This window comes from Panonychus citri, unplaced genomic scaffold (genome assembly GCF_014898815.1).
Source record: "Panonychus citri isolate SS breed McGregor unplaced genomic scaffold, ASM1489881v1 Contig00139, whole genome shotgun sequence".
NCBI classification, from domain to species: Eukaryota; Metazoa; Arthropoda; class Arachnida; order Trombidiformes; family Tetranychidae; genus Panonychus; species Panonychus citri.
In genome coordinates, this window is record NW_026515544.1 from 2,694,604 (window position 1) to 2,708,794 (window position 14,191).

The 14,191-nt window shown below is 32.0% G+C and overlaps 2 protein-coding genes across 3 annotated transcripts; one reads left to right on the forward strand and one right to left on the reverse strand.

The window, feature by feature from the left end:
- The first annotated feature begins 354 nt into the window (after positions 1 to 354).
- Positions 355 to 12,106, forward strand: LOC128394310 (probable lysosomal cobalamin transporter). Of its 2 annotated transcripts, XM_053354622.1 has the most exons (9): positions 355 to 618; positions 1,715 to 1,891; positions 2,572 to 2,801; positions 2,881 to 3,381; positions 3,457 to 3,661; positions 3,726 to 4,055; positions 4,138 to 5,184; positions 5,258 to 5,825; positions 5,897 to 6,525. In XM_053354622.1, exons 1-7 carry the CDS (start codon positions 559 to 561, stop codon positions 4,249 to 4,251), a joined length of 1,617 nt encoding a protein of 538 aa, XP_053210597.1. In that variant the 5' UTR covers positions 355 to 558; the 3' UTR covers positions 4,252 to 5,184; positions 5,258 to 5,825; positions 5,897 to 6,525. The 2 variants fall into 2 exon arrangements, with proteins under 2 accessions (XP_053210597.1, XP_053210598.1); XM_053354623.1 differs by lacking the exons at positions 355 to 618; positions 1,715 to 1,891; positions 2,572 to 2,801; ... (1 more) ...; positions 3,457 to 3,661; positions 3,726 to 4,055 and adding an exon at positions 11,461 to 12,106 and having other exon boundaries at positions 4,263 to 5,184; positions 5,897 to 11,255.
- A 173-nt stretch (positions 12,107 to 12,279) lies between these two features.
- Positions 12,280 to 14,090, reverse strand: LOC128394018 (histidine-rich glycoprotein-like). Its single transcript, XM_053354253.1, has 6 exons — positions 13,227 to 14,090; positions 13,058 to 13,158; positions 12,852 to 12,953; positions 12,720 to 12,784; positions 12,497 to 12,645; positions 12,280 to 12,422 (listed from the first exon to the last, which is right to left on the reverse strand). Exons 1-6 carry the CDS (start codon positions 13,405 to 13,407, stop codon positions 12,280 to 12,282), a joined length of 741 nt encoding a protein of 246 aa, XP_053210228.1. The 5' UTR covers positions 13,408 to 14,090.
- Positions 14,091 to 14,191: the final 101 nt, after the last annotated feature.

Sequence of the window (14,191 nt, forward strand, 5' to 3'; positions counted from 1 at the left end):
ATTTCGATTAAAAAAAATATTTAACTAATTTTAATTTCTAAGATAATGGGAAATTAAATAGAAAATATTGATTTTAATTGTTTTAGACCGATTTAATGAGATTTAATTGAGAAACAAAATAATTATTCTAATTAAAACAATTGGGACTAGTTCCAATTTGAAAGATGGAGCCACGGTCTATGGACAATTTTACGTGGACAGTTTTAGGTACTTGACTGTAAAAGAATTGAATAATTAACAATCATAAACAAGAATTAAACTCAATCGGAAAAGAGAAAAATTCTGCACAAGTAGCGACATCTAGTGTAGAATTAGAATGTAGGCCTGATGTTGTTTTCTTTTCTTTCATCTTGACAAATGCGTAACTAGAAATCATTTGTTTTCATGTTATTAACAATCTGTTTTCATTGATTGAACTATTTTTTGTTTCTCTAATTGATTAATTCAGTTATAATCGACTAGTTAACTATCTTCCTCTCAATTGGAATCAAATTTATTTAGATTTGTCATCTTTGTCTCTAACCAACAAAAGGAATCAAATTTTTTTCTATTGGTAATATGTGGTTGCCTCAAGGAGCAACCGTTGGAGCTGTGGTTCCTTTTTTAGTTGCTCTCTTGGTAAGTAATTACAATTAATTAATTAACCATCTTTTTGTTTTGTTTTGTTTTTTCATCTCTATTGAGTTTAGTCTGTTAACTGTGATCATTTTCCTTCTTTTATCCCTGAGGCCTTTGACTTTGAAAGCTCTTTACCTGGATAAACTAATGTGTATGTTGGTTAGCTTTTTTTTGGGTGTTTGTCTTTTCCTCTTATTTTCGTTATTTCATTTTTGAATCTTCAATTTGCATTCTTTGTGTGTTAATTACTTTATTTAAATATTAATTTAATCATTGTTAGTTTCGAAAATACATTAGACTTATTATGTTAGTTTATCAGTTAGACTTGAAATTTTTCTCATCCAATTTTCTTTGTTCCATTTTGTTAAGCTCTTTGTACTAAGAGATTTAGTGATAAATGTTTACTTCTTTTTGGCAACATGAGTTTCTTTCCGATTTTGTTGATTCTTTTCGTTCAGTACTTGAAAAGATCCGTTAATTATTGACCTTTAATCACTTTCAGAGCTTTAGCCAATAGTCTCGGTGCAACTCCACATTCAATTAGTCTTGTACAGATAAACAAAACATCCGAATCAAGATCAGTAGCAAGAATTGATGACATTTCTTTAACTGAAGTAAGAGTTACATCCGAAGAATAATTTAAATTATCTGGAGATCGATCCATAATTATGTTCAGACAAATATCCAAATCACAATTACAATTAACGTAATTAACCAAACAAAAATCAGGCTTGTAGATCTAATCAGGAATGTATATAGAAGTCAAATGTATTTAATATGTTCAATCATCAAACGACAAACACCTTACATCATAATCTATCAACCAATTTATCAAATAGTCAACATGAGAATAAGGAACATCAATTTAGACAATTACTCGTATCAAATTCACAGAATTAAAATAATTGATCACCAATTAGACTAATAATCTGATGATAACAGAAAAAAGCTTCGACCATAACAATAAAACCAAAGAAAAACATTGAAAATGTTCACCTGAGTAAAAAGTGCCATCTATTGAGTGGAATTTTTTTATTCTAATAATAATGAATACAATTTTTATTGAGAAAATTAATTTCTTCCTTTCTAATTACAGATTATCATACTATTCTCATGGTTTTACCTGTCCCGATATCGAAATCGCTATGAATCCGAAAGGTCATCATTTGTTACCTCAGTTATTTCCTTGACCATTGTCATGATAACATCGGCTTTACTTCCCGTTGACATATTTCTTGTCTCATATATGAAATCTTCAAATGGAATGTTCCAAGTGAGTTAATTGTTTAATCTATTGGTGAGATTGAACTTCCATGATTCCTGTTAATCACCTTCCACATAACCGTTATAATTGTGGTGTTTTTGTTTACATTACAATTTGCTTTTTATGAGTAACAAACAATCTTACATTTGATTATTTGTTGCATTTCATTGAGACAATTTATTATCGACTAGATTTTTCTCATTACTTTTACTTAATTGTAAATCTCACACTCATTAACTATTAATTATTAGTCATCAGACAATTGCGATAACAATTTATCACCACCAAGATATTAACTGTAAATTATTTAAAATCATTTATTGTTTTTAGTCATTAGCTAAATTAATTATGATACTCAGAGAAATTTTCAGATTAATTCTTACCTCTATAAATGAACTCAATGTATTAATTGATAATATTAATTTTCATGAATCATTCAAACTAAAAATCAATCACATTCAGTCAAAAATGATGAATTTATTTTTAGCGGTCACAATAATTACAAATTAGTCATTTCTATTAATCAATTAATCAATTGAGCTAATCAATAATATATTAATTCAATCTACTCTCTCATATCTTTGATCTATCATTAAATATTATTAGATCAGAACAATCTTGTATTAATATCTATTGTATTTTTATTTTTATCCAACTGATGATTAACTTTATTTTCATTTTAATTCTAGCCTTGGGCATCCGAACTGTCAGTTCGAGAAAGCATCGAAAATTCCGTTCTCTATTGTTACTATGTGGCCTATGGATTTGTCTTCTTCTGTGTTTTCATAATGATTCCCTTTATGTACTTTTATTACGAGGAAAAAGATGACGATGAACAGGATTCGAATGACCGTATCTGTACAGCGGTTAAATTCACATCAGTATTTGTATTTATTGCATCAGCTCTTCTACTTGTCGGGTAGGTTTTCATTTGATTGTTCTGTGTTTCGACTTTTAATTTTCTATTTTCCAATTTCGTTCGTTTTCTTTGTCCACAGAGCTTTCGTTCCCCTTAAACCAGCCACCAACAGCACCGAATGGGAAAAGATAAAAGATATGTTTGAAAATCTTGGAACTGATAGAGGAGAAGATGCTATTTCCATGGTATTAAGTATCCTCTGTGTCCTCGGAATGTTGAATCTGGTATTTTATACCGCTTTCGGTATGTCTTCTTGGCCTATTGGACTTATCCGGGGAACTTCAAGTGCTCGAATACAATCAGAAGAGGTTCAAAGTAGAAATATCGTAATTCAGACCCGTATTAATGCTCTTAGAGATAAAGAGCGAATCACCAGTAGATTAACACCTAAAGAGAAGCGTATTCTTAATCAGCTGGAGGAAGAAGAAAGAACCATTCGAATGGAGGAACAATTAGTTGATCAACATCGAAACTCTTGGTCTTACAAATGTCGAACTATCCTTAGACCAATAGAGATAATAGTCGGTGTTTTCGCTGCGTGTCTTGGATTAGTTTTATGGGTTTCGCTACTTATCACAAAGTAAGTTTCTCATTAATCAAGTTTCTGTTTTCCGATTCATTGATTAACATTTGTTTTTTTTTTGTTCATTCACAGTATCGATAGAGACATTCACTCGGAGATGAAAACAGGATACGCTTTACAGAACTTTTCCTTACCTAATCCGATCGATTTGTTACTGGTTCAACTTCAAAAAGTTTTCCCACTTGATTACATTCTCATTTTAATCATTACCTGGCTTCTTGTTCTTTGTACAATGTCCGGTATTCGTAATTTGGGTATTCGAATATTTTGCTTTAAGGTAATTATAATCGCAGTTTGTTTTGTTCAATTAATTTAAATACTTTTCTCAATTTCATTTTCAGATGTTCAAATTACGAAAACAAAAAACTCCACCCCAAGGATTATTATTAACCTGTGCGATATTAATGTTGAGTGTACTCACCTTTAATGTCTTCCTGTACACCGTCTCACCTCAATACACAACCTATGGTAGTCAGCACTACATTAAACCGGTGGTTAATGCAACTGATGAATTGGACATTCAGGTTAAAGCCGAAGTTCATTCATGTCCTGATCCACTTTATCCTCGAAACTGTACAATGACCAGAAATAGTGTTCTTCTTGTTAGATTTTTCTACAAAGCTTGGTACTTTGGTGCTTTCTACCATTGGGCATCTTGGGGATATCTATTGGTGAGCATAAATGAATTAACGTGTTAATTATTGTTGAGAGTTTTTGATTTTAACATTTTTATTATTTTAAATTTCTATTTAGATTTCTGGTCTCGCTTTGCTTTATGCTTTGATCAGAAAAAGTCGAACTGTAACCGAGGGAATGGTTGATCGAGATGATTTCGAAGAAAGTGAAGATCGTCCAATGGTTCGCTGATTAAACAACAATTAACACAACTTGATCCTAATTATTAATACAAGTTATAATCCTGTTTTCTTTTGTATTATATTTTTTGGTGATTTAGCCAACTAATAATATTAACATTGACTCTAGTTTTTTGAAAACTCAAGACAAGGAAAAAAAAGAAACAAACCAAATGGAAACTAATTATTCCAGGATTAATCAAGGAATAATTAACAACAAAAAAAAGCGATCGAACCAATGTTAATCCAAAGTTTCCTTAATCCAGTTATTTAACATATAACGAAAAACAATATACCAAAATCAATTCCATTTTAATTTAAATCGGAAATGAGTAAATTATGTTGATATATTTGATTGTAATATTTTTACTCTGAATGAATCAGAAAGACTTGATCATTTCTCTATCTCTCTCTCTCTCTCTCCTTTCTCTCTCTCTCGATGTCAATATTTCAAAATAAACCTTATACATATTAAATTACTAATAATGATCAACATCAAAGTAATTAATCCATTACAAAAAGGATTAAGGATGAGATAACTTCAAAATTAATTTCTTTAATCAGTAGATGGACAATTTTCCAATGCATCTATGCAGCAAAACAAATTAGAGAGCATTAATTAGTTTCTTATTCTTAGGTCATTCTACTGATTCGATACAACAATTAATACCAAAGATACAGATCTTTTTTAAGAGCATTTTTATCATCTTTTATCTTCCATTGATTTGATTAAAATTGTCATGCTGTTTATCCGATTTCTTGGAGAAATCACCGAGCTCATCAAAATTTACTCTCAAAGATCAAACAGAAACATTTTCATACCAATTGATTAACTCTTCCAACATGGTGCCTACTCAAGTAAATTATTTCTCTATTTTATGGAATATTATGTTATCATCATTCAACTTGACCACTGAATCCAAGTTCTTGGACGATATAAGAATCAGTAAGATTATATTATCTATTTATGTTATTCTGATTGTTAATTGTTCGTCCATTTCTTTTCTTTTGACCACAAGATTGGAAGCGAGAATGTTTCAGCGTAGGATTTAAAGAAAAAGGGGATTGTGATAAACTAGAATTCCCTAGGTGGATGGACCGTAGTTCATTGTATGAAGATAGAGCGACATGTCGCAGGTTTCATCGACTCGGGTGTTATTTTGGGAGGAAAATGCGGCCTTGTTATGAATATGAAGTTACTTGTAAAATATATGATTCCTATAGAAAGTTTGTTAAACAAGTGGATGCGAATTCAATCAGTTCCAATATTCACATGAAATTATGTGATGAAGGTTATCGAGCGGGAGCCTCGGGAATTTGTGAAGACATCAATGAATGTATTGATCGAAATGATACTTGCCCTGGTTCTAATTGTTTCAATTTGCCAGGTGAATTCAAGTGCTGTCCAAACGGAGCGGAGCTTGACCACCAAAAAGAGTGTATCTTCATTGATCAATGTGAAATAAATCCGTGTCCCCAAAGGCCAAACATCGACGATAATCAGATTTGGTGTGTTAATTACTACACTGGTCGTGATTGTATCAGTAAATTAGTTGAAGGATATCAGTTTATGAGAATGAGTGATACGTAAGTAAATTAAATTAATGGCGTAATTAATAACAATTAACCTTCTCTCTATCTTTTTCTCTGATTATCAGGAATAAAATTCAGCAATTAATTGATTGGAATAATAAATCACTTCCTCGATATTTGGAATCATCAAAAATAGATATCACTTTGAAAGGTGAATCTGAATTGTTTCAAAATGAACAATTAATCAAATTGCAACTACATGAAAGATTCAATTGTGATTGGAAATTGAATCTAGATCAAGTTTGGTCTGCAGTCGAAGATGATCAAATTGTTGAATCACAATTCGTTAAAATATCTCAACAATTTAATTGTTTCGTCTACATCAATGGACTAATTAAACCTCAAAGTTTAGCAGTTTCACTTACATGTAACATAAATGATCAACCATATTATCGGAAGACAATTTATATTACATTTAAACCACAATCAAACAAACTAAATTGAATCATATCAAGATTTGTTAACAATTGTCTTAATTGTGATGGAAATTATATCAAATGATTAAACCTTTTCCCACTAATTCACAACCAATGAGATTAATGGATAAATGGATTGGCAAGAATTAGAAAGATATAAAATAAAATAGTAACAATTTCCAATCAATTTAGTGTGAAGATGAGAAAGTAATCAATTAATCATTTGATTATCGTGATAACTATTAATAGAAATGTAATAAAATTGGTTAATTTAGTTATTCTCTGATTCTGTTTCTGTGTTCACCGGAAAGTGAACAAGATTAACTTGATTCCTTTTATATTGTCTCTGTTTAAGTAATAAAAAGGTTCGATCTAGTTAATTATTAATGTTATCTCTGAATAGAACAAAAAACAAAATCAAATTCGAAAGAAAGAAAGAAAGAAAAGAAAGAGAAAACATTTACTTCGATCAATTTGTTTTCTTTTTGTTACCAAGTTACTTGTTCTTTTCCTTCTTGACAACATTCATCCGATTTCCCTCTTATTTTCACTTTATATTCTTCCATTTCTAATTCTACCTTTTAATTGATTGATTTTTCTATTTCATTGTGATCAAAATCTACAATTAAATCCATAAAATGGTTAACAATTTAATTCTTACCTGAAGAGAAATGAACTTACCTTTCAACCGATTTCTTGTTTTCCTTTTTTCCTCCATCTCAATGTGCATATACACTTCTTATTGTGGCTTCATGGCGATTAATTAATTAATCTTCATGTAATTTTAATCGTGTGATTGTATTGTTGGAATCAATTTACAATGTTGGTAAATTATTCTTCCAATCTTGATAAATCGTTGACTCGAAGCAACAACAAATTGCTGTTGATTTGGTTTCTTCAATTGATCATCTTGTTACTCTCAACATGTAAATGTAAACAATCAACAATTGCTTTGATTAATGTTGACGATTGTTTAATTGATGAATACTTTGATATAATATCACTTAATTGTAAAAAGTGTAACAGTGATTCCGACCAATTAACAGGCCTACTACCGTCAAGTTCAGCGTCATCTTTACCCAATAATAATAATAATAAGACCAAGATAAACAATTCCAATGGTAAAATTAAATCATCTTCTGGTTTTGATTGTACCTGTAAACAAGGTTTCTATAAGGTTTACCTGGAAAAGGGTTTCTCTTGTAACCTTTGCCCTTCAGGGTCGGTGACATCGATTGATGGTCTTCATTGTTCAATTTGCTCATCACTTTATCCATTCCAATCCATAAGTAAACAATGTAATCCATGTCCAGTTAACAGTATTATCGATGACAGGCCATTAGACAATTCAAATGAAATGGAACCAAAAATGGAGCGATATTGTAAATTGTGTCCAGATAATTTTAGATCATCAGGTAATTGGTCAACCCAATGTTCACCTTGTCATCTATCAATGAAAAATTGTTCTTGTCCAAAGGATCACTTTACCCTCTATGGTGGTTTATGTTTACCCAACGGTAATCTGATCACTGAGAAGGTTGATCTTTATCAGGTCACTTATGATAATGGAGAACAGGTTAACTCGGCTTTTTTCATGGAGAACCTTCAATCATCCGTTTATCAGTGTCAATATCAGGGTAACAGGTCAGCGTGTCAACTATTGGCTAACCTTTGTACTCTACTTAATTATCATCTAATTGAGACCAATAGTTTTGGCGGGTTTACCGGAATCTCTTCAAGCAAAAGTAAAACCAATGCTTGTACCGAGTTTATTAAATTGTCCAAATTACCGTTGGTTCCGTTATTGATTTATGGTGACAATGGAATCAATGAACTGCGAAAGGCAAATGTGATTAGTAAAATGTTTAAAATTGATTCTAAATTGGAGTTAATTGCAGCTCGATATGATATCTATGGGTCGCTTGTTGATTATTCACCATTGAAACCTGGTGAACTTCAATTATGTCAAACTGAACCTGATTCATTGGATTCGGGCTTTAATTTTGGAACCAATTATTATCAAAGATGTGAAAAAGATGTTAAATCCTTGTGGGATTCGAGATCATCTTCATCCGTCATCTTTTATGATCTTTATCTGCTAGATGATGATCAAGATCCTGATGCTGTTTATCCGATTCCGGTGATGGTCACTAATTTAATCGAAAATGGTGAGCCAGTTAATCGAGGGGATGATGACCAGAAGCGACGTCTCGTTCGTCGATTTTATCTGATAGAATCATTTGTTGGTGTCGAATTGAAAAAAGACGGAATTTCTGATGTTCCAAGCGAATCTTCATCTGGTAAAAGTTCATCTGAAGGAATTAAAATTCTGATTCTATTGATTCGAGTTCAGATTATCTGAGATACGCTCAAAGTATAACGATTAACATTGTGATCAGTAAAACTGATGGAAGTGGTTCCATTTATCCGCCATGGATTAAGATCACTTATGGATTAATCACAAGGGAAGATTATGTTGCCGGTGGTCGAGTTTCTGTTGAATTTAGGATCAACTATTCAACTGATCAGAATAAAAATTCTCGAGATTTATCAATTTCCTTAGGTGTTTTCTGTGGCCTTGCGGTGCTTTTCGCCCTTTTCCGAGCCTGGGCTTGGGCCAAAAGACAAGGTAAACAAGCGGTTGACCCCATCACCATTTCGGAGTTTCTGATAATCAGTGTTGGCTTTTTGGCTGATGCCTTTTTCCTCGTTTGTATTGGATTTTCTATCCATTCATTTATCATCTACAAGCAGCAATCTGTAGTCCATGACCTTTTACCTTCTTCCGGATTAGAGGCGACGATTCGGGTCTATTTGTACATTTCTTTCGCTCTCAAATCTGTCACCATACTTCATGATCTCATTATCCTTTCTCATACGAATATTTTTCTCATTGATTGGGAGCGACCAAGAGTAATCACTGTTACCAAACGAGCGCGAATCGAACCTTCAGAAAGGAAGTCCACTATTGATCATCTTGGCGGTGATAATGTGAACTCCACGGGGAATACAACGGCGACGAAAACACCGACTGGAAATAATATCAGTAATGATAGTGGGGTTGATGGTTCTGTAGGTCGAAAGCCAAGTTCCGGTGCCGTTACAAACTCTCTTGGATTAACTGGAAAACTGTCTCAAGATAAATTATCGTTTGCCCACTGTCCAGCAGTCTCTATTTGGAGAACCTATTTTGTCGCCAACGAATGGATTAAATTGTGTACCTATCGCCGAATCAAAACAAGTCTCCATCTTTTTCTGGTTCTTTTGTTTCTCCACAGTTTAGGATTGGAAAATTTGACCACCGCTGATACTCAGAATAATCTTAAACTTGACCCTGGTCAACGTTTTGTTCCCGAAAGTCAAACATGTCGACTTGCAATTGGAAGTTTAGTTTTCTTTCTCTTGGGTCTTTGCCAATTAATTTGGCATCGAATTTTTTTCGAGCGAATGTACAAAAATCGCCTCGATGAATTTGTCGACCTTTGCTCAGTTTCCAATGTTTCCCTTTTTTGCCTTCTCTATCAACGATTTGGTTTCTATATTCATGGTCGATCGCCCAATGGCCGCGCCGATGTAAACATGAAAGAAATGCACGAACTTTTAAAACGAGAAGAGGATGACCTTTGCTCGAAACGAGGTTTACTTCCCAATACTGACCATCAAACCTTTGAAATGTTACTTCCTTCATCCATTGCTGACCAATGTAATCGTATTCGCGCTCTATTGACCACCTATTCTCAGGGGGCCGAGAGGATGCAAGGTGTTGGTGGACATTTGTTCAAAGTTGACCTTGAGAAAGTCGTGCCCACTTATGTTATGCTGACCAAATTTCTCGCGGGCTACATTGAACACGCCTTTAAGGACGCTGATTATACGGTCAAAGATAAATCGAACATTGAATCTGTTCTTGATTTCGAACTTGCTGAACCTGGTGATCGAGGCTTCCTTTATAACGATAATGGTCATTCTTTTGATCAACTCATCTTTTATGGGAACGAATTTAAATTGTTCACCTTTGAGCTTATGCTATTTATTTTCGTCGATCTAATTAGCCACAGTTATTTAGCTTCGATCGTTTTCACCTTTCTAATTATCGAGTTGATTAAAAGTTATTTCATTGTCGCTTATAAACGGAACATTGTGAAAAAAGCTTTAATCGATGAACGGTTTCTAATGTGAAACAATTTATCGAAAATGATCATTTTTAATTGCGAAATTTATTCATCCACAATCAGCTAATTGTAATTGGAAAATTATTTTTCAACCATTTTTTTCTTGGATCAAATTATTAAGACACAGGCAACAATCAACTCAAGAATTTAAATTAACTACAATCTATTTATCTCATCTTGTATTTCTCAAATTGTAAACAATTAACTAATTTTCATAATCAGCTCATCTTGATTAACTTAATTTTTCTTGTTTTTGATTAAATTTTCCATTCTAAATTGAATCGTACATTTGAAAGGAATATTTTTAATTTTATTTAATTTTTTTCACAAATTTTGTGAATCTACAATTGCAAATAATAAATTAACTTAATTGATAATCTTTTTTTCTAGTTTAAATTAATTTCTAACAATTTAAACAGAAACTTTTAAATTAATGTTTCTTATGTTCATCAGGATGATGTTTCTCAGAGTGATGATGATGTTTCTTGTGCCCGTGGTGCTTATGCTCATGGTGTTTGTGTCCATGGTCATGATGACCTCCAGCATGGTGCTAAAAGAAAAAAAAATTAATTAAAAAAAGTGATTAGTTAATTATTAATAGAATTGTGATTCCTTGAAATTCGAAAAAACCGCGCGAAATTTAACTAGTTTCATTTTGGAAGATTTTCTCTCATCAGATGTCGCTAGTTAGCTAACGAATTGTTGAAGTTAAGATTTAATTGTTCAATTGAATTTAATTGATTGGTTGATTAATTATTGATTCTTTTGTTCCCTTCCGTTAATTGACTTTTAATTATTTGCAAGAACATCGAATCTGGTTAAAGTCTCTTCAGTAGGTGAGTAATTTTTACTTTTTTGATTCTTTTTTCTTTTGCTTTTGTTAATTGTTTGGTTTGTGTTCAATTTGATTGTAATTGATTTTTTTTTCGTTTTTACCTCAACTAAATTTCTCAATTTAATTGTTATTGCTTCTTTTTATTTCTCTCTTTATGTGTGTGTATTCTCCCTTTGGATCATTGGCTTTCTTTTGGATGAATTTAGAGCTTTAGGTTTTTCTTTTCTCAATTACTTTAATCACCGAATTTGAAATCTATTCAAAATGGAGGCTAAACCTTCAAAGCCTAGAGACTATTGGTCAATGTATTCAAGCTTATTTCGAGGATCAGACATTGAAGACTTTCGTGATGGAAAAGCTCGAGATCAAATGCTAAGGACAAATGCTTCAGTTTTCGCAATCACTTATAGAGATGACATTGATACCCTAAGAAAGACAATTGTTGCTGATGCTTGTGATATATGCGAATCAGTAACTGTTTTAAATCAATTTGTTTTCACTGAGCGTCAAAGGTTAAAGGCAATCATTTACATCTTAAATGCTCTTTGTGAACGTTACAAAGTGGATTTGGAAACAAGCCTTAAACCTGGTTATGCATTTGTCGAAAGACTCAATCGAATTGAAAAAGCAGTGACTGACAATCAGGAAATGGTTAAAAAATGTAGTGAAAAACAACAGGAACAATTACAAATGATAATTGATCATATAAATGGAATCAGTGATGACCCCGAAGATTTAACTGTTGCCAAATCAGACAATCAGGATTAATTTCCATTCGGAAGATCATGACAATCATCTAATTATAACCATAAAGAGCCTCATATACAACGAATACTACCTAATTCACCTTAATTATCGTCAAGTCTTTCGTCTGATTAATTATTTATATTTTTCTTTTTCAAACAGATTATCATTTTTTTACTCTCAACTTATATCATCTAAATTGTAAATATCTTTCACCCAGAAACTCAATGTTACTCAATAGAGCTTTAGACATTGAATGACCTCTCCAATTATGGAAACAATTAACTTACATGATCATGATGATGGCGATGATGGTACTTATCGTGCTCGTGTTTAGCTCCATGGTCTTCGTCATGTTTGACCGCATGTTCTTCTTCGTGCCACTTCTTCTTCTCTCCATGATGATCTCTTTCTTTCCAATCACCTGAAGAAAAACGAAACAATTAATCAACACAAGTGATGGAAAAACAATCAACAATTTAAGGCCAATCAATTTACCTCCATGATGATGCCAATCTTTCTTAGCGCCGAATCCATTGTCCCAGTGCCAAGATCTTTCGTGTCCACCCTCTTTCTTATGGTCCCAATCCTCTTTCTCTCGATGACCGTGATCTCGATGATGACCTTCATGTTCGTCTTCTTGTTCCCTGTAGAAGATTGATTGTTCATCGAATCATAATTAATTTTAATTCCATAAAATTTTCCTCACTCTTTCTCTCACCTATGATGTCCATGTTTCTCCTTGTAATGGTGATCATGATGATCTCTGTCATATTTATGGTGTTTCTTTAAGAGAAATCATATTAAACTGATTAGTTGATTATTCTCATTTTAATTAACTTTATATTCTTACCTTGTGGCCATGTTTATCACCTGATTCCTCGTCATGATGACCTTTATCATGATGTGAATGATGACCCTTTTTCCAGTGTTCACCATGTTCATGCCAATGGTCCTAATCAATTTTAACAATAAAATTTTAATTGTCAAAATTTAAAACTTTTCCTAAATGTTTCATCAGATTTTCAAGGAAATGATTGAATAGTTAATCACAATTACCTCTTTATGGTGAGGCTTATGATCCTTGTGGTCATCCTTATGGTCATCCTTGTGGTCATCATGATGAGCAACATGATGTTTATGCCAATGATCAGCAGCAGCTAACGAACAATTAAGATAAACAATTAATGGAAACACTGGAGAAAAATTTTCGGTCTCATTGTCTTACCTTCCAAATCTTTCTCTGTTTGAATAACTGAATTTAAGCCACTTGGTTTTAATTGTTCGTGTTTAATCACTAGAGAATCACTCGACTTTTTGTCAACTGGTTTACAATTAACATAATTAACTTGAAATAAACTAAGAGCAACAACAATTAAAGTAAACAACTTAATCCATGGGAAACTCATGACTGATTGTTTGATGAAAGATTTACGGTTTTCTCACTAATAAGTTTTAATCACAGTCTTAAATATACAATTTAACTTATTTTATTACAATTTAATAATCATCCATGATTAGTAGTTGATTAAAAACTCACAATCAACCTTAACCAACCAACAGAACTTTAATTAATGAAAACAAATCAGTTTGCTATCGGTTAATTTATATGGCAAATATTTGGCTTTCATCCCAATCGGAGTTTTTTGGTGACACCAACATTTAATTGTGAATTAACTAATTGTCATTCAATTGGGTTTCTTAATTGTTTTCATCTTTTGTGTTAATTGTTTATTGTTGTTTAGATTGAAAATAATCAGAGGTTAAGCATTTTAATTGAAAAGGTGTTGATGGTTGATTAATGATTAGCACTTTGATCATTGTTGTTTTTTAAATTGTTCAATTAGATTGAGATCAAAATCATCGAACCTCATTAATTGTTAATGATTAAAATTCAAGAAAAAAAAAGACTCCAACAATCAAATCATCTTAATTTACTCCCGTTTTCCTTTTCATCATTAAAGGTTAATTATAATTAACCTTCAAATTGACCTTTCAACTTGAATCTTACTTTTGATTATCAGTTCAAATCGTTTCAATTGTAACTTTTTTCTCCAACAATTTAAATTGTTACCATTTAATTTTAAAAGATTAACAAGCTCATTAGAATTAAAAAAAGTTTCAATTTATTGATTAGAATTCAAATTTGGACGCGGATGTTGATTGATTGAATTAACAATTTAAATTTAAGTT

Bases quoted from the DNA above. Each gene is read 5' to 3' on its own strand.
- LOC128394310 (XM_053354622.1), top strand. From the start codon at position 559: ATGTGGTTGCCTCAAGGAGCAACCGTTGGAGCTGTGGTTCCTTTTTTA. The intron at 2,802-2,880 runs GTAGGTTTTCAT...CTTTGTCCACAG, and splicing joins TCAGCTCTTCTACTTGTCGG to AGCTTTCGTTCCCCTTAAAC. The intron at 4,056-4,137 runs GTGAGCATAAAT...ATTTCTATTTAG, and splicing joins CATCTTGGGGATATCTATTG to ATTTCTGGTCTCGCTTTGCT.
- LOC128394018 (XM_053354253.1), bottom strand. From the start codon at position 13,407: ATGAGTTTCCCATGGATTAAGTTGTTTACTTTAATTGTTGTTGCTCTT. The intron at 13,159-13,226 runs GTAAGACAATGA...ATTGTTCGTTAG, and splicing joins AACAGAGAAAGATTTGGAAG to CTGCTGCTGATCATTGGCAT. The intron at 12,423-12,496 runs GTAAATTGATTG...GTTTTTCTTCAG, and splicing joins AGATTGGCATCATCATGGAG to GTGATTGGAAAGAAAGAGAT.